Consider the following 20,797-nt stretch of genomic DNA (forward strand, 5'->3'; position numbering starts at 1 on the left):
TTTTGTCCTCAAAAGACTCATTAGTAATGCGTTTATTGCAAGCAGCATTAACAGTGTCCAGGCGCTTATGTCTGTCCTCTGTAGTCTCGTTAGCACGCTGTTTGTGCTTACGTGCGGCATCGGCGGCTTTTCGCTCAGCGTCATTGGTATACTTATTATCAGACCTGATGTTACGTGCGCCATCAGCAGCTTTGGGCTCTGTGTCATTAGTATACTTAACAGTGTCCAGGCGCTTGCATCTCTCCTCTGTACTCTTGTTAGCACGCTGTTTGCGCTTATGTGCGGCATCGGCGGCTTTTCGCTCTGCATCATTACCATACTTTATATCAGACCTGATCTTACGTGTGCCATCAGCAGCTTTGGACTCTGTGCCATTAGTATACTTAACAGTATCCAGGCGCTTGCATCTATCCTCTGTACTCTTGTTAACACGCTGTTTGCGCTTACGTGCGGCATCGACGGCTTTTCGCTCTGCATCATTACCATACTTTATATCAGACCTGATCTTACGTGCGCCATCAGCAGCTTTGGGCTCTGTGTCATTAGTATACAGGTCCTTCTCAAAAAATTAGCATATAGTGTTAAATTTCATTATTTACCATAATGTAATGATTACAATTAAACTTTCATATATTATAGATTCATTATCCACCAACTGAAATTTGTCAGGTCTTTTATTGTTTTAATACTGATGATTTTGGCATACAACTCCTGATAACCCAAAAAACCTGTCTCAATAAATTAGCATATCAAGAAAAGGTTCTCTAAACGACCTATTACCCTAATCTTCTGAATCAACTAATTAACTCTAAACACATGCAAAAGATACCTGAGGCTTTTATAAACTCCCTGCCTGGTTCATTACTCAAAACCCCCATCATGGGTAAGACTAGCGACCTGACAGATGTCAAGAAGGCCATCATTGACACCCTCAAGCAAGAGGGTAAGACCCAGAAAGAAATTTCTCAACAAATAGGCTGTTCCCAGAGTGCTGTATCAAGGCACCTCAATGGTAAGTCTGTTGGAAGGAAACAATGTGGCAGAAAACGCTGTACAACGAGAAGAGGAGACCGGACCCTGAGGAAGATTGTGGAGAAGGACCGATTCCAGACCTTGGGGAACCTGAGGAAGCAGTGGACTGAGTCTGGTGTGGAAACATCCAGAGCCACCGTGCACAGGCGTGTGCAGGAAATGGGCTACAGGTGCCGCATTCCCCAGGTAAAGCCACTTTTGAGCTACAGAGAAGCAGCACTGGACTGTTGCTAAGTGGTCCCAAGTACTTTTTTCTGGTGAAAGCAAATTTTGCATGTCATTCGGAAATCAAGGTGCCAGAGTCTGGAGGAAGACTGGGGAGAAGGAAATGCCAAAATGCCTGAAGTCCAGTGTCAAGTACCCACAGTCAGTGATGGTGTGGGGTGCCATGTCAGCTGCTGGTGTTGGTCCACTGTGTTTCATCAAGGGCAGGGTCAATGCAGCTAGCTATCAGGAGATTTTGGAGCACTTCATGCTTCCATCGGCTGAAATGCTTTATGGAGATGAAGATTTCATTTTTCAGCACGACCTGGCACCTGCTCACAGTGCCAAAACCACTGGTAAATGGTTTACTGACCATGGTATTACTGTGCTCAATTGGCCTGCCAACTCTCCTGACCTGAACCCCATAGAGAATCTGTGGGATATTGTGAAGAGAAAGTTGAGAGACGCAAGACCCAACACTCTGGATGAGCTTAAGGCCGCTATTGAAGCATCCTGGGCCTCCATAACATCTCAGCAGTGTCACAGGCTGATTGCCTCCATGCCACGCCGCATTGAAGCAGTCATTTCTGCCAAAGGATTCCCGACCAAGTATTGAGTGCATAACTGAACATTATTATTTGTTGGTTTTTTTGTTTGTTATTCAAAAACACTTTTATTTGATTGGATGGGTGAAATATGCTAATTTATTGAGACAGGTTTTTTGGGTTATCAGGAGTTGTATGCCAAAATCATCAGTATTAAAACAATAAAAGACCTGACAAATTTCAGTTGGTGGATAATGAATCTATAATATATGAAAGTTTAATTGTAATCATTACATTATGGTAAATAATGAAATTTAACACTATATGCTAATTTTTTGAGAAGGACCTGTACTTAACAGTATCCAGGCACTTGCATCTATCCTCTGTACTCTTGTTAACACGCTGTTTGCGCTTACGTCCGGCATCGGCGGCTTTTCGCTCTGCATCATTACCATACTTTATATCAGACCTGATCTTACGTGCGCCATCATAAGCTTTGGACTCTGTGTCATTAGTATACTTAACAGTGTCCATGCGCTTGCATCTATCCTCTGTACTCTTGTTAGCACGCTGTTTGCGCTTACGTGCGGCATCGGCGTCTTTTTGCTCTGCATTATTAGTATACTTTCTATCAGACCTAATCTTACGTGCGCCATCAGCAGCTTTGGGCTCTGTGTCATTAGTATCCTTACTATTAGAGCTCATGTTGGCTAAGCTAAACAGCTTTAAGCGTGGTGGTGGCAAACAACAGGTTAATAAGAGGCAGTGTCAGGTAGTAGGAAAATAGCCAGTTAATAATAGGCAATAGTTCTTTGCAGGAATGCAGATATTAATAAATAGGCAGTTTATATTGCAGAGAAATTGCTGGGCAATAATGGACAATGTCCTTATGTGGCAAATAATAGAGCAATATACCCAATGTGGCAAAGAAGAGGTTAATAAACGGCAGTCTCTCAGTATAACAGTCAGTGAATAATAGGCAGTATATGGAGAAAACACCAAACAAAAGTTCAAAATTAGTGTGAAAATGTCACTGAACCACTTCACAACTAAATATATATAGTTTTGGTAAATGGTATTATCATTTTTTTGACGAAATTCGGCAGGAGCTTGAAGAGCAACGTCACTGGGCCCGCCTCCACGCAGTAGAAACTTGCTGTGAGGTAAAAATTCAAAAATCACACCAAAATGGCGGGCGGACTGTGTCACAGTACGGCACGTTTCTGATTGGTCGCTCGCAGCAGGCGGCAACCAATCAGACACTGGACACTGTTGACGTCACTTATCTCCGGACATTAGCTCCGGACATTAGCTCCGGACATTAGCTCCGGACATTATCTCTGCACATTAGCTCCGGACATTAGCTCCGGACATTAGCTCCGGACAAAGCCACGGAAGTTGGCACAAATTGCAGGAAGTAGTATTCTAGGCAATTAATCTCCGGACATTAGCTCCGGACATTAGCTCCGGACATTAGCTCCGGACAAAGCCACGGAAGTTGGCAGAAATTACAGGAAGTAGTATTCTAGGCAATTAATCTCCGGACATTAGCTCCGGACATTAGCTCCGGACATTAGCTCCGGACAAAGCCACGGAAGTTGGCACAAATTGCAGGAAGTAGTATTCTAGGCAATTAATCTCCGGACATTAGCTCCGGACATTAGCTCCGGACATTAGCTCCGGACAAAGCCACGGAAGTTGGCAGAAATTACAGGAAGTAGTATTCTAGGCAATTAATCTCCGGACATTAGCTCCGGACATTAGCTCCGGACAAAGCCACGGAAGTTGGCACAAATTGCAGGAAGTAGTATTCTAGGCAATTATATATTAGATTATACATTAAAGAGTATTCCTTTTTCCCATGTTTTTGGTTATTAAGTTACATTTTATTATTTAAGTTTAAAGCTATAAAACACTGATGCACCTACAGCTCAGCAAAAATTAAGAGACCACTGCAAAATGTTCATTTTGTCTGATTTTTCTCTTTATAGTTTTTTTTTTATCCATCATCCTCTTGATTACATTCCAGAGGTTTTCAATTGGGTTCAGGTCTGGAGATTGGGCTGCCCATGACAGGGTTTTGACGTGGTGGTCTCTTAATTTTTGCAAGAGCTGTATATTGATTCCACCACTTTAGGAAGCCAAAACGTTATGCATAGTGATTGCCTTGTCCCTCGCAGGATTTAGTTTTATCTATGAAATCCTTTACCTCATTTCCCTGGACTGATATTTATTTAACTTGCACTTTTTATACAGTAACAATAATCTTTATATAGCGCTAACATATTCCGCAGCGCTTTACAGTTTTGCACACATTATCATCGCTGTCCCCATTGGGGATCACAATCTAAATTCCCTATCAGTATGTTTTTGGAATGTGGGAGGAAACCGGAGTACCCTGAGGAAACCCACGCAAACACGTGGAGAACATACAAACTCCTTGTAGATGTTGTCCTTGGTGGGATTTAAACCCAGGACTCCAGCGCTGCAATTCTAACCACTGAGCCACCGTGCTGCCCCCATTCACTACTGGCAGCTTTCAGGTGAATTCTGATGCTGTTCTATTCCCATAATGCATATTATTCTTGTTTTTGCCTATGAAACCTTTCCCTTGTGGTCATTGTGGCAATAGAAGCTATTTTCGCTACATTTACTTATATTGGAATTTATTGTCTCATGATTTGAACCTAGACTGTTTTTTTCTATTGTGGTACATTGGTTTTAATCTGTATGCAATTGGTATTTTTTGTATATCAAATATTTAGCTTTACAGCATTTTTAATAAAAATATTGCTTTTATTTGTGGGATGTGCCTTTTTTTAAAACTCCGGGACCAATGAATGACATACATTGAGTCATCTGTCAGAGATATATATATTTAATGTTTGTTTAACATCTCACTCCATATATCTTATGATATGTTGTGTTTAGATACAAGATGAGAAAGGCCACTTATGCATGAGTTGTTTATTTAAATATTTGAGATTTTTTTAATTTTGGCAAATTTGTGTATAACTGTTAGAAATAAAATCTGCATTTCAGCAAGTGCAGATTTATTAATCTTGTCTTAAATTATCACTGTCAATAGGATTAACCCTTGTAAGCTATCTATATGCACATGTAAGTAATATTTCAGAATAATCAGCATTTTTCTTAATATGTATATGAGCGAATAATATCTATGGGCTGGACACAGATCTCACCGTTATTCTGCCTCTAGAGCTTATTACTAAAGACGGACATTGCTAGTGTGAGAAATGTAGATCAGAAGAGCAGACTGTCAGTCATTACATGTCTCACACTCTTAACTCCTGCTTTCATTTAAAAGTAACTCTGGAGACAGATTCTCATTCTGATCACTGACCGGCTAATAGATATTAACAGCTCATCAACATATTCTGAATAAAGTGGATTTTTCTGGAATAAGACTTTGAATTGCAGATAACAAACTATCATTTCATACAATGTTCTATACCCATGAAAATGGCTTAGCAGTGTTGATACTACTGACAGATTCCCTTTAAGCTTAGCTTAAAACTAGACTAACAGAAGACTTGCCAAATTGATCAAAATATATATCATTCTGTAGGATAAGTTTGGTGCATTTTACAGACATTTTAAACTACTGTAACAGTCATCTGAATATTATGGGTAATTGGCTTTGAAGTGTCATGTGATAAGCTAACGCTATAACAGCAATAGCTTTTTCCATATTCTGGATTTTCTTTGAAGAGTAGCTTCATATTATAGGTATCAGATATTGATCACATCACCCTATATTTTCTTATATTGTTTATATAATTTGGTGCAAAATTTTGTGTTTTCCAGCTGTCCCTCGTACAAGTGATACTCAGTGTAGTTCTGTTCCTGAGCCCAGATACGGCAGAAGAATTGGTTCTGATTTTTCTGCAGGATCTGTTGTTCGATTCGAATGCAACCCTGGATATTTACTTCATGGATCAAAAGCTATTCGTTGTCAGAGAATACCCAATGCGTTAGCACAATGGAATGATACAGTACCAAGTTGTTTGGGTAAATTCATTTTTTTTTGTCATTAAATGTATGTGCAACCAATATACTGGAGTATATTAATTAGCTTTGGCTAGCATGATTTTCACAGCATGTTATAATCATTGTCAATTACACTGTAAAAAATCTGCATAAGTAATATTGTATGCTAAAATGATCTCTGAGTAGCACAGATTGGTAGAAACAGGATAAGCACAAGAGTGAGTACTGTATATTAAACTTTGACTGTATCAATCTTCAGATAATGTACAAATCAATTCAATGTACTCCAGACTGCCTTTTATTCTGCTCTATTAAATAGATAATGTAACGAAGCTGCCTCAAAAAAAGAATGTCAATGTTTTCTTTTCATAATGAAAATCACCTTTGAAATGACTGTCTTATCTGGAGTATTCAGCAGACACATATTAATAAAGGCAGATGAGTCTTTATTGATTTTTTATTATTATTATGTCCCATGTGCCAGTAATGGGGCCTCAGGGAAAACAAAAAGCAAAGACTTGAGAAGTCTGTGGTATCAATATTCAAACCTTTTAATGCAGCAGGAAAGAATTGGTAAAATGGTAAGACTTATTATAACCGTTTAACTCATGTATCTAAATAAAGTCTCTAGTGGCAGTAAATATTAATAAAATAATTTGTGATAAAAGTAAAAATTGGACTTTAACACTTTTATTTTTCTTTAATAAAAGTTTCCCTTTGTGACTAAATAGAAATCAAAAAGATTGTACTACTTTAGATTTCCCTGCAGTAATTTCCTCCTACTATCCTGGTTTTATCCTACGGCAATGGCTACTCTGTAGGAACTTCCAATTCATGCAGCCTAAACTTTCTCTCCTCCGACATTTTGTGTTGGAGGAAAGTTGGGAGGTTTCCATATACATTCGATGACTGACTTGCCCTGATGAATTAAAGGGAAGATCTGGATGGGAAAAATGCACACAGATAGGGCAGTAATGTAAGGAGCAAGATTGGGATGAGGGTCATGCTAGCGCTCACTGTTAGGGGTTATTTTAGACACAGCACCTTTAGAAGCCAGATGTTTCATAGCTGCAGCCCTGTAACTGGAGAAGAGTATCTACCAGATAACAATTTGGCAGAGCATAGCACAATGTGTGGGCTGGGTTCACGGAAAGGATGAGATCCTATGAGTGTAAACAAGGTTACTTATTTACCGACGCATTTCTGCACGGCCCTGATGCCTTTTTCATGGTAAAAAAAACAAATGTTTTCACCTTGAACTTTACCTTGAGAAAGGCACCATTAAGGTACCAAAATTGGTGAATTAAAAATCTTGTTTATACTCTCTGGATCTAATCCTTTCTGTGAGTACTCCCACACATAATGATAATCTCAGCCTTGATGTAGACAGATTCACTGATGACTTTAATCTAACATGTATTGGACCTTAAAGCTACATTGCTAAGATCATAGGAATGAAATTGATGAAGATTTATCGATGATATTCTTGTTTTTCAGACCTCTTTCCAATACTTCTGACACAAATGTTAGTACTTATGTTTGGAAAGTTAGTAATATTTATTGACACTTTTCTGCATTGAAACATTACAATATAACTGAAGTTTTTCAATAATCTAGAGTTATTCAACACCATGAATAATTCTTACTTCCCACTTCACAGGCTTCAACACTGTATCTCAGTGATTTGTACATTTCAAAGACTTGCAAAAAATTTGTATTTGCGATTTATTGTGCACAGAATTGTCATTGACCATAATCCTTACAAACTAAGCTAAATATCCTTAAAGAGGTTTCCAATTGTGTTGTGTATAAAACTGATGTTTTATTTCCAAATGCATTTTCTCTTTTCAATGCACTTACTATAAATATTATGCTGTTTCCTATTCTTTCCCCTTTGTGTAACTTTTGGGACGTACATGTTAGCAAGAGGTGAAACATGGAGCATAGCTAGTATACTCTTGTGTAGTATATTTCTTTTCAGCAGCATATGCTGCCTAGTGCTATTTTTTATACCTAAAAAACACTTCAAGCTATGTGAGTGGTTTTTTTTTTATTTACAGTCCCATGCAGTGGAAATTTTACAGAAAGAAGGGGAACAATATTATCTCCAGGTTTTCCAGAGACTTACGGCAATAGCTTGAATTGTGTTTGGAAAATTATAGTGACAGAAGGTTCAGGAATTCAGGTAAGTATGTTTTGTAAAAAAAAAATTGACCGAAGATCAATTGTTCTTATCGCATTGTGATTAGCAGTAAAATCATATCTTTTATCAGGAAAATTTCTGATATGATTGAAATTTTTTAATATGGCCATCAAGCTGCCTTTACAAAGGATGATCACTATGGCTGTACAATTGCTACTCACATGAAATCAGACCAGTTACATTTGAGAGCCAAGTACATGGGCATTACACATAACATACCTAGGAAAAGCTTTAAGAGGACAATGAAGAATTTATGGGAATTCTTAAGATCAGCAGTAGTGTTAAGCGAATACACTCTTTACTCAAGATTTCCCGAGCACGCTCGGGTGTCCTCCGAGTATTTTTTATTGCTCGGAGATTTAGTTTTCCTCGCCTCAGCTGAATGATTTACAGGTATTAGCCAGGCTAAGTACATGTGGGGGATGCCTGGTTGCTAGGGAATCCCCACATGTAATTAAGCAGGCTAATAGCTGTAAATCATCCAGCTGCGGTGAAGAAAACTAAATCTCCGAGCACTAAAAAGTACTCAGAGAACACCCGAGCGTGCTCGGGAAATCTCGAGTAACGAATATATTCGCTCATCACCAATCAGCAGTACTAAAAGACATCAAATCTTTTTTTATTTCCAATAACTATCCAGTATTAATCATTATCTTCATGATCTCTAACAATGACATGAAGTACATGTTATGCAACAAGTTTTATCATATCTACTTTTGACAGATACAAGTTCTGAGTTTTGCCACAGAACATAACTGGGATTCCCTTGAGATTTATGATGGCTCAGATATGACCTCTCCACGACTTGGTAGCTTTTCTGGTAAGTACATTTGAATATGTTCATATATATATATATATATATATGTTTTATGTACATTTACATATTTCTTAATTCAAGATTTACAGTAGGACAATATGTGAGACAATTGTTAAGTTGATTATTACAAATAAGTTTAACTTTACGTGTTTCTTCCTCCTCTGTATGAAGGAGGGTTTGACTTTGCTCAACATTATATACCTTAGTGTATTTTGTGTTTTTATATGAGAAATACTCATTTTAGCATACACTAATAAACTGATCAACTTAAAGACTACCTGCCTATTAATGAGTAGGAACTTCCATGGTGCTAAGACAGTACTGACTTGTCAGGTTATGGAACACCCAGGACTGTTGTATTTGGAACCAGAAAAATACCAGTACATCATCAAATCATTTTTAACCCCTTAGTAACTGAGCCAATTTTGACCTTAGTGACCAAGCTAAATTTTACAAATTTGACCAGTGTCACTTTGTGAGGTAATAACTCTGGAACACTTCAACCTATCCCACTGATTCTTAGACTGTTAGTGGAAAAAATTCTTATAACTGATTTGCATTTATTTGTGTAAAAACGGAAATTTGGTGAAAATTTCATAGTTTTCAAACTTTTAATTCTTATGCCCTTATTCAGAGAGTTAGGTCACACAAAATAGTTAATAAATAAAATTCACCATATGTCTACTTTATATCGGTACAACATTGAAAACAATTACATTTTTGTTAGGAAGTTTGAAGTGTTAAAAGTTGACTAGTGATTTCTCATTTTTTTAGCAAAATTTACAAAACCATTCTTAGGGACCACATCACATTTGAAGGGACTTTGAGGGATCTATATGACAGAAAGTATCCAAACATTACACCATTCCAAAAACTTCACACAAGGTGCTCAAAACCACATTCAAGAACTTTATTTATCCTTCCTACCTTACTTTAGACCAAAACCTTTGTATTTTCACAAGAGCAACAGGAGAAAATAGACCCCAAAAATTTGTTGTGCAATTTTTTCTAAATACGCCGATTCAAAGTTTGTGGTTTAAATCTACTGCTTGGGCGCAAGGCAGGGCTTGGAAAGTAAGGAGCGCCATTTTACTTTTTGAATGTAAAATTTGCTGGAATAATTATTGAATGCTATGTCACGTCTAGAGAGCCTCTAATGTGCATAAATAGTGGAAACGCCCCACAAGTGACCCCATTTTGTAAACCACACCCCACAAGTATTTTATTCAAGGGTGTAGTGAGCATTTTGAACACACAGGTATGACACAGAATTTGATAAAATTAGGTCGTCATATTGAATATGTCATCATTAGTGGTGAGCTCAGGTGCTTGCAACTCCAGTTTGCATCGGGTGCTAGGGTATGCACCAAAGATCGCGGGTGCTCAAGTGACATTTTCCATTCCCTGCCCCGCATGTTTTGTGGCTGTTAGACACCCTTCCAAAAAATTATGTAATCTGCGATACTCCACGCATACCTGACTACCTTATGCAAACTCGATTAGCGAACACTTGCACTCAGCACTAGCTGTCATATCAGTTTTTTACTTTTGAAAAGATCCCAATTGTAACCCCAACCTTAACCCTTACACAACCCTAACCCCGACACTAACCTTAACACAGCCCCTACCCCAACCTTAACACTAACCCTAATCCCAACTGCAAAGAAATGTAATATATATATACTGTATATATATCATATATATATAATTTTTATCTAACTGGGGGGTGACAAAATGGGGTTTGATTTGCTATTTTTTTATTTTGATAACTATGATAGACTCTATCACAATGATCAAAAAGAACCAATAGAAAAAATGTCCTATTGTTGCTGGGTACTGACTGGCAGATCTTGGGGGAAATGGATTAGGTGGGACTGGGGGTTGGTGGAGGTAATGGAGGGTATCAATGAGGCATACTTTCTCTCTCCTCTGACATGTATATTATGTCAGAAGAGAGAGAAATTATTGAGACAGCTGGTACACTTTTTTCTTTTTTGTGATCGCCGTTATTCACTGAATAACGGTGATCACATGATCAGACACTGGAAAATCGGGCTCTGATCATGGTCTCCGGGGTCTCAGCTACCCTGGCTAGCCAAAACCCTGGAGATTTTTCAACTCAAGGGGGCGCTACAGCCTTATTCCCTATTATTTTTTTTAAAACAACGATGAAGGTATAATTACTCTTAGTTGCCACCATTTTAATGCGTATCGGCAGTTGGTATTGGGTTTATTCATGAAAGTGACACAGTGGGACCGTGGAACATCAATGTTCACTCCTTTCTGCCATTGAACGAAATATCTCGTCCATGTGACCTGGGACTTAACTCCCATAGATGGGATAGTACGTCGTACGCGTTCAGCTGTGCTCACGGGGGAGTGTCAGCTAATTATCACATCAGACGTCCGGCACTATGTGCCAGGAGCGGTCACGGACCACTCCCGGCACTTTAACCCCCAAAACACTGTGATAAAACAAGATCGCAGTGTTCCGGTGGCATAGGGAAGCATCGTGCAGGGAGGGGGCTACCTGCGTGTTTCCCTGAAACCCTCTGAACAACACAATGTGATCATGTTGTTCTGAGGGCCTCCTCCATGCAGGCTCCTGGATCCAAGATGGCCGTGGGGTCCTTCTGTGTCCTGCAGGGAGGTGAATTGTCAATGCCTGCTGAGAGCAGGCGCGGGCAAGCCTCCTTCACTGCCTGTCAGACCGCTGATCTGACACAATACTCTGCAAAGTGTCAGATCAGCTATCTGACACTACAGTCATGGCCAAAATTTTTGAGAATGACACCAAAATTATATTTTATCATGATCTGCTGCCCTCTGGTTTTTATTAGTGTTTGTCTGATGTTTATATCACATACAGAAATATAATTGCAATCATATTATGAGTACCAATAGGTTATATTGACAGTTAGAATGAGTTAATGCAGCAAGTCAATATTTGCAGTGTTGCACATATGGGGTATCAGCACACTCAGGACAAATTGCACAGTTTAGGTTGGGGCTACAGTTAGGCTTAGGGTTGAAGCTAAAGTTAGGGTTACGGTTGGGGCTAAATTAGAGTTAAGGTTTGGATTACATTTATGGTTTGGATTAGGATTAGGGGTGTGGTTAGGGTTAGGTTGGGATTAGGGTTAGGGGTGTGTTGGGGTTAGGGGAGTGGTTAGGTTTGGGAATTAGAGTTAGGGGCATGTTTGGGTTAGGGGTGTGGTTAGGGTTATGGTTAGGGTTGGGAATAGGGTTAGGGGTGTGTTCGGGTTAGGGTTGGAGTTAGAATTGGGGGGTTTCCACTGTTTAGGAGCATCAGGGGCTCACCAAATGCGACATGGCATCCAATCTAAATTCCAGCCAATTTTGAGTTGAAAAAGTAAAACAGTGCTCATTCCCTTCTGAGCTCTCCCGTGCACCCAACCGGGGTTTACCTTCACTTCAGGGGTATCAGTGTACTCAGGAATATTGGACAACAATTTTGGGGTCCAATTTTTCCTGTTACCCTTGGGAAAATACAAAACTGGGGGCTAAAAAGTCATTTTTGTAAAAAAAAAAGAATTTTTATTTTCACGGCTCTGCATTCTAAACTGTAGTGAAACACTTGGGGGTTCAAAGTTCTCACAACACATCTAGATAAGTTCCCTGGGGGGGCTATTTTCCAATATGGGGTCACTTATGGGGTGGTTTCTACTATTTAGGTACAGCAGAGGCTCTGCAAACGCAATGTGACACCCGCAGACCATTTCATCTAAGTTTGCATTCCAAAGCGGCGCTCCTTTCCTTCCGGGCTCTGCCATGCGCCCAAACAACGGTCCCCCCCACATAAGGGTATCCGTGTACTCAAGACAAATTGGAAAACAACTTTTGGTTTCCAATTTCTCCTGTTACTCTTGGAAAAATAAAAATTTGGGGGCTAAAAAAATACTTTTGTGGAAATTTTTTTTTTTATTTTCAAAGCTCTGCGTTATCAACTTTAGTGAAAGACTTGGTGGTTCAAAGTTCTCACAACTCATCTAGATAAGTTCCTTAGGGAGTCTAGTTTCCAATATGGGGACAATTGTGGGGGGTTTCTACTGTTTAGGCACATCAAGGGCTCTCCAAACCCGACATGGCTTCCTACTATCTCAATTCCAGCCAATTTTGCATTGAAAAGTCAAATGGTGCTCATTCCCTTCTAAACTCTGCCATGTGCCCAAACAGTAGTTTACCCCCACATATGAGGTATTATCGTACTCAGGACGAATTGCACAAGAACTTTTGGTATCCAATTTCTCCTTTTACCCTTGGGAAAATAAAAAATTGGGGGCAAAAAGATCATTTTTATGAAAAAATATGATTTTTTTATTTTTACAGCTCTACATTATAAACTTATGTGAAGCACTTGAGGGTTTAAAGTGCTCAACACACATCTAGATAAGTTCCTTAGAGAGTCTACTTTCCAAAATGGTGTCACTTGTGGGGGGTTTCCACTGTTTAGGCACATCAGGGCTCTCCAAACGCAACATTTCGTCCTATCTCAATTCCTGCCAATTTTGCATTGAAAAGTCAAATGGCGCTCATTCCCTTCCGAGCTCTGCCATGCACCCAAATAGTATTTTACCCTCACATATGGGGTATCAGCACACTCAGGACAAATTGCACAACAAGTTTTGGGGTCCAATTTCTTCTGTTACCCTCGGGAAACTAAAAAATTAGGAGTGAAAAAATAATTTTTGTGAAAAAATATGATTTATTATTTTTACGGGTCTACATTATAAACTTATGTGAAGCACTTGGTGGGTCAAAGTGCTCACCAGACATCTAGATAATTTCTTTAGGAGGTCTACTTTCCAAAATTTGCCACATGTGGGGGGTTTCCACTGTTTAGGCACATTAGGGGCTCTCCAAACGTGACATGGCGTCTTATCTCAATTACAGCCAATTTTGCATTGAAAAGTCAAATGGCGCTCCTTCCATTCCGAGCTCTGCCGTGCACCCAAACAGTGGTTCCTCCCCCCACATATGGGGTATGTGCGTACTCAGGACAAATTGCACAACAACTTTTTGGGTCCAATTTCTCCTAATACCCTTGGTAAAATAAAATAAATTGAATCTGAAGTAAAGTTTTGTGAAAAAAAGTTAAATTTTCATTTTTTTTTAACATTCCAAAAATTCCTGTGAAGCACCTGAAGGGTTAATAAACTTCTTGAATGTGGCTTTGAGTACCTTGAGAGGTGCAGCTTTTAGAATGGTGTCACTTTAGGGATTTTTCTATCATATAGACCCCTCAAAGTCACTTCAAATGTGATGTGGTCCCGAAAAAAATGGTGCTGTAAAAATGAGAAATTGCTGGTCAAATTTTAACTCTTAAACTTCCTAACAAAAAAATTTTGGTTCTAAAATTGTGCTGATGTAAAGTAGACATGTGGGAAATGTTTCGTATTCAGCATTTTGTGTGGCATATCTCTATGATTTAAGGGAATAAAAATTCAAAGTTGGAAATTTGCAAAATTTTCAAAATTTTCGCCATATTTCCATTTTTTCCACAAATAAACGCAAGTAATGTCAAGAAAATTTTACCACTAACATGAAGTACTATATATCTTGAGAAAACAATGTCAGAATCACTGGCATCCATGCAAGCGTTCCAGAGTTATAACCTCATAAATAGACAGTGGTCAGAATTGTAAAAATGTACCCGATCATTAACATGCAAACCACCCTTGGGGTTAAGGGGTTAAGGACTTATTCTAACAGCACATCCCTCACATTGAGATCTAGAGCATTTGGAGACCAAAAATATAATTGAAGCAATGAACACCTATAATGTTCAATATAATACCAAAGAAAGTGGGATTCATCAATTTGACCACCTTTTTCTAATGGAATTGTTAAATTCTGATATTTAGCATGCATTGAGGAAGGAGGTTATTAAGAGCACTATGATAAAATTAGGTCCAGAAATATTTGGACAGTGACTGAATTGTCATAATTTGGGCTGTTTATATTACTATTTTTTTATTTAAAATAAAACAAATGAGATGCAATTGAAGTACAGACTTTCAAGTTTAATAATAAGGGACAAATATATCCTGTGAATTGATTAGGAATTGCAACAATATTTCTATAACAACGTATTTCTATAAAGGCTTCTCATTTCAAAGGCTCAAAAGTAATGGGACAAATTAACTTTACAAAAAAAATGTTATTTTTTTAATACTTTGTAGAGAATCCTTGCAGCCAATGAATGCCTGATGCCTGGAAGCCATCACCACATTCTGGTTTTCTTTCTTTGTGATGCTTTGCCTGTCCTTTACTGCAGCTGACTTCAGTTGTTGCTTGTTTGTGGGTTTTAAGCATGTGAAATGCATGCTCAATGGTGTGTTGAGATCTGGTGACTAAGTCGATCATTGCAGAATCTTCAGCTTCTTAGCCTAAAAAAACTCCTAGGTTGCTTTTGCAGTGTGATTTATGTCATTGTCCATCTGTACTGTGAAGCATTGTCCAATAAACCTTGCTGCATTAGATTAAATCAGAGCAGAAAGAATAGCCTGCACACTTCACAATTAATGTGGGTGTTTCTATCTTCAGTCACATCATCAGTAAACACTAATGACACAGTGTGATAGGAAACCATGCATGCTCATGCCATCACACTGCCTCCACCATGTTTTACAGATGATGTGATGTGTTTTGGATCATGAGTGGTGATGGGCACACCCATGGACATTTGGGTCCGGTGAGTTTGGCCGGTTATTTAAAAAAAGTATCGGTTTGGATACCAGAACAGTGACCGAACATGGACCCCATTCAGTTGAATGGGGGATCCATAATCCATTGTTTGTCATGCTGTCATCTGACAGCGTAGAAAACATGAGCTCTGATTGGAAGTACTATCGTTACCACCTGTCAGAGCACTGGGGTTCCCTTGCTGTCAGATGACAGCGTGTGAGCTAGCATCTGTGACCGGCGTTAAAATGGTAACTGCCGGTCACAGATGTCAGCTGATGAGAATACTACTCTGACCATCCTATGCCTGCTGAAAGCAGCAAGAGCAGGCAAGGCTGATGAGAGTATTCATCAGCCAGCGTCTGTGCAATAAATAAAAAATGAAGTGAGGTCTCTTCAATTTTTGATAACTAGAGCAGGCAAAAGCGACAGCTGCTGGCTACAACCCCCAGCTGTCAGCTTTATTATGGCTGATTTTCATTCATTAAAAAAAATCATTTTAAAAAACAGTGTTTGGTCCCTCAAGTTTTGACAACCAGCCAAGCTAAAGCAGACAGCTTGGGCTGGTATTCTCAGACTGGGAAGGAGCTGTGGATATTGACCCTCCTGTTGTGAATTTGCTTTTTGGCTCCCTCTAGTGGTTACTAGTTTTTTGACTCTGGTTTTTCTGTCTTTCCTTTTATCCGCACCTGGGTCGTTAGTTAGGGGCGTTGCTTTATAAGCTCCCTGGACACTCAGTTCTATGCCTGGCAACGTAGTTATCAGAGCTAATCTGCTGTACTCTTGTCTACTGATCCTGGTCCGGTTATTCAGCTAAGTCATTTACTTTGCTTTTTGCTATTTGTTTTTGGTTTTGTATTTTTGTCCAGCTTGTTCCTAATCTGTATCCTGACTTTTGCTGGAAGCTCTAGGGCGCTGGTGTTCTCCCCCCGGACCGTTAGACGGTTCGGGGGTTCTTGAATTTCCAGTGTGGATTTTTGATAGGGTTTTTTGTTGACCATATAAGTTACCTTTCTATATTCTGCTATTAGTTAGCGGGCCTCTCTGTGCTAAACCTGGTTCATTTCTGTGTTTGTCATTTCCTCTTACCTCACCGTTATTATTTGTGGGGGGCTTCTATCCTGCTTTGGGGTCCCTTTCTCTGGAGGCAAGAGAGGTCTTTGTTTTCCTCTACTAGGGGTATTTAGATTCTCCGGCTGGCGCGAGTCATCTAGGATCAACGTAGGTATGACCCCCGGCTACTTCTAGTGTTGGCGTTAGGAGTAGATATATGGTCAACCCAGTTACCACTGCCCTATGAGCTGGATTTTTGTATCTTGCAGACTTCCACGTTCCTCTGAGACCCTCGCCATTGGGGTCATAATAGTTTGCCAGGCCTATATTAAATGTTTAATGCATTGCAAAAGAGGGATTATAAGAAAGAAGATTCTGAGTTTTTTTTTTTTTTTTTTTTTTCTCCTCTCTCATTTTTTTTTTTTTTCTTCATCCCCTTTACCTCAGAGTGGCTTATGCTTGCTGCAGACATGAATGTCCAGACCTTGATTACAAGTGTGGACCAGCTGGCTACTCGTGTGCAGGGCATACAAGATTATGTTATCAGAAGTCCTGGGTCAGAACCTAAGATACCGATTCCTGAACTGTTTTCCGGAGACAGGTTTAAGTTTAGGAATTTCAAGAATAATTGTAAATTGTTTTTGTCCCTGAGACCCTGTTCATCTGGAGACTCCGCTCAGCAAGTAAAAATTGTTATGAAACCTTGTGCCTTTTTCTCTAGGAAGTTTTCGCCTGCCGAGCGAAATTATGATGTGGGCAATCGGGAGTTGTTGGCCATGAAGTGGGCATTTGAGGAGTGGCGTCATTGGCTCGAGGGTGCTAAACATCGTGTGGTGGTCTTGACTGATCACAAAAATCTGATGTATCTCGAGTCTGCTAAACGCCTTAATCCGAGACAGGCCCGCTGGTCATTGTTTTTCTCCCGCTTTGATTTTGTTGTCTCGTATTTACCAGGTTCAAAGAATGTGAAGGCCGATGCTCTTTCTAGGAGCTTTGTGCCTGATGCTCCTGGAGTCGCTGATCCTGTTGGTATTCTTAAGGATGGAGTTATCTTATCAGCTATTTCTCCGGATCTGCGACGTGTGTTGCAGAGATTTCAAGCTGATAGGCCTGAGTCTTGTCCACCTGACAGACTGTTTGTTCCGGATAAGTGGACCAGCAGAGTCATTTCCGAGGTTCATTCCTCGGTGTTGGCAGGTCACCCGGGAATTTTTGGCACCAGAGATCTGGTGGCCAGGTCCTTTTGGTGGCCTTCTTTGTCAAGGGATGTGCGGTCATTTGTGCAGTCCTGTGGGACTTGTGCTAGAGCTAAGCCTTGCTGTTCTCGTGCCAGCGGGTTGCTCTTGCCCTTGCCTGTCCCGAAGAGACCTTGGACACATATCTCCATGGATTTCATTTCTGATCTTCCGCTATCTCAGGGCATGTCTGTTATCTGGGTGATATGTGATCGCTTCTCCAAGATGGTCCATTTGGTTCCTTTGCCTAAGCTGCCTTCCTCTTCCGATCTGGTTCCTGTGTTTTTCCAGAACGTGGTTCGTTTGCACGGCATCCCTGAGAATATTGTGTCAGATAGAGGATCCCAGTTCGTTTCCAGGTTCTGGCGATCCTTTTGTAGTAGGATGGGCATTGATTTGTCGTTTTCCTCTGCTTTCCATCCTCAGACTAATGGACAGACGGAGCGAACCAATCAGACTTTGGAGGCTTATTTGAGGTGTTTTGTCTCTGCTGATCAGGACGATTGGGTGACATTCTTGCCGTTGGCTGAGTTTGCCCTTAATAATCGGGCTAGTTCCGCCACCTTGGTTTCGCCTTTTTTCTGCAACACTGGTTTCCATCCTCGCTTTTCTTCAGGTCATGTGGAGTCTTCTGACTGTCCTGGGGTGGATTCTGTGGTGGATAGGTTGCAGCGGATCTGGAATCATGTGGTGGACAACTTGAAGTTGTCACAGGAGAGGGCTCAGCGCTTTGCCAACCGCCGCCGCGGTGTGGGTCCCCGACTACGCGTTGGGGATTTGGTATGGCTTTCTTCCCGCTTTGTTCCTATGAAGGTCTCCTCTCCCAAATTTAAACCTCGTTTTATTGGTCCTTACAAGATATTGGAAATCCTTAATCCTGTATCTTTTCGTCTGGATCTTCCTGTGTCGTTTGCTATTCACAATGTATTTCATAGGTCCTTGTTGCGGCGGTACGTTGTGCCTGTAGTTCCTTCTGCTGAGCCTCCTGCTCCGGTGTTGGTTGAGGGCGAGTTGGAGTACGTGGTGGAGAAGATCTTGGATTCTCGCCTCTCCAGGCGAAGACTTCAGTACCTGGTCAAGTGGAAGGGCTATGGTCAGGAGGATAATTCCTGGGTGGTCGCCTCTGATGTTCATGCGGCCGATTTAGTTCGTGCCTTTCATGCCGCTCATCCTGATCGCCCTGGTGGTCGTGGTGAGGGTTCGGTGACCCCTCACTAAGGGGGGGGTACTGTTGTGAATTTGCTTTTTGGCTCCCTCTAGTGGTTACTAGTTTTTTGACTCTGGTTTTTCTGTCTTTCCTTTTATCCGCACCTGGGTCGTTAGTTAGGGGCGTTGCTTTATAAGCTCCCTGGACACTCAGTTCTATGCCTGGCAACGTAGTTATCAGAGCTAATCTGCTGTACTCTTGTCTACTGATCCTGGTCCGGTTATTCAGCTAAGTCATTTACTTTGCTTTTTGCTATTTGTTTTTGGTTTTGTATTTTTGTCCAGCTTGTTCCTAATCTGTATCCTGACTTTTGCTGGAAGCTCTAGGGCGCTGGTGTTCTCCCCCCGGACCGTTAGACGGTTCGGGGGTTCTTGAATTTCCAGTGTGGATTTTTGATAGGGTTTTTTGTTGACCATATAAGTTACCTTTCTATATTCTGCTATTAGTTAGCGGGCCTCTCTGTGCTAAACCTGGTTCATTTCTGTGTTTGTCATTTCCTCTTACCTCACCGTTATTATTTGTGGGGGGCTTCTATCCTGCTTTGGGGTCCCTTTCTCTGGAGGCAAGAGAGGTCTTTGTTTTCCTCTACTAGGGGTATTTAGATTCTCCGGCTGGCGCGAGTCATCTAGGATCAACGTAGGTATGACCCCCGGCTACTTCTAGTGTTGGCGTTAGGAGTAGATATATGGTCAACCCAGTTACCACTGCCCTATGAGCTGGATTTTTGTATCTTGCAGACTTCCACGTTCCTCTGAGACCCTCGCCATTGGGGTCATAACACCCTCCCAAGCCTAAAAACAGCAGTCCACAGACGCCCCAGAAAAAGCACAACTATGAGATGTGCCAATTCTGGCACTTTGCCTGACTCTTCCCAATTGCCCTGGTGTAATGGCAAGTGGGGCAATAGATTTGGGGTTGATGTCAACTGTTTTATTGCCCCTGACATCATGCCCAGGGGATAGAAATGGAGAGGCATTTATAAGACACTCTATTACTAACCCCATAGTTAGATTGTAAAAAGAAAAACGGGGACAAGGGGGCATCCTCTACGTCGGGAGGAAAAAAGGTTTAACCATCATCACAGACGCAGATTCTTTACTGGAAGAGCAGTGAGACTATGGAACTTTCTGCCATGTGATGTAATGAGCGATTCACCACTAAAATTTAAGAAGTGATTGGATGCCTTTCTTGAAAAGTATAATGTTACAAGTTATGCATTCTAGATTCCTTGATGCAGGGAACTAGTCTGATTGCCGTATGTGGAATCAGGAAGGAATTTATATCCCCAATGTGGAGCTTAGTGTTACATGGGTTTTTTTTTTTGCCTTTCTCTGGATCAACATGTTAGGCTATGGGTTGAACTAGATGGACTTAAAGTCATCCTTCAACCTTGAATACTATGTTACTATGTATGTTACATGTCAGCTGTTCAAAACACCTGACATGTACTGTAAAAGATGTGGGATCACTGCCGGAGCCCACATCAAAGGGAGGGTGTCGACGTATTAATATGCCCGATGTTGGAAAGGGGTTAAGTACCCTTTGTAAAGCTGCTGTATGGTCCCAATGTACTGCACTATAATATTTGAAAATATTTTCATTTTACAGCATCCAATGGAACATGGTAAATATTTTTTGACCTATGAAATACCAGACAAATGGATTAAGAATAGGACCCCAGAGATTTCTATGAGTGTCCTATTGGGAATGTTCACTCATTTTATTTTAATTTCCTTTGTTCTTTCAAGTACAGATTTCAGTAGTTTCTAATTAAGTGATTTTCTC

The 20,797-nt window shown here is 40.4% G+C and overlaps 1 protein-coding gene across 1 annotated transcript in view; it reads left to right on the plus strand.

The window, feature by feature from the left end:
- The window catches only part of CSMD1 (CUB and Sushi multiple domains 1), a 3,308,788-nt gene that overhangs the window by 2,792,157 nt on the left and 495,834 nt on the right, over window positions 1-20,797 (plus strand). Inside the window, exons 34-36 of the mRNA XM_069726899.1 lie at window positions 5,610-5,813; window positions 7,853-7,977; window positions 8,719-8,815. Coding sequence (XP_069583000.1) covers window positions 5,610-5,813; window positions 7,853-7,977; window positions 8,719-8,815 — 426 coding nt within the window. The remainder of the gene's footprint in view (window positions 1-5,609; window positions 5,814-7,852; window positions 7,978-8,718; window positions 8,816-20,797) is intronic.

This window comes from Ranitomeya imitator, chromosome 5, assembly GCF_032444005.1.
Source record: "Ranitomeya imitator isolate aRanImi1 chromosome 5, aRanImi1.pri, whole genome shotgun sequence".
NCBI lineage: Eukaryota > Metazoa > Chordata > Amphibia > Anura > Dendrobatidae > Ranitomeya > Ranitomeya imitator.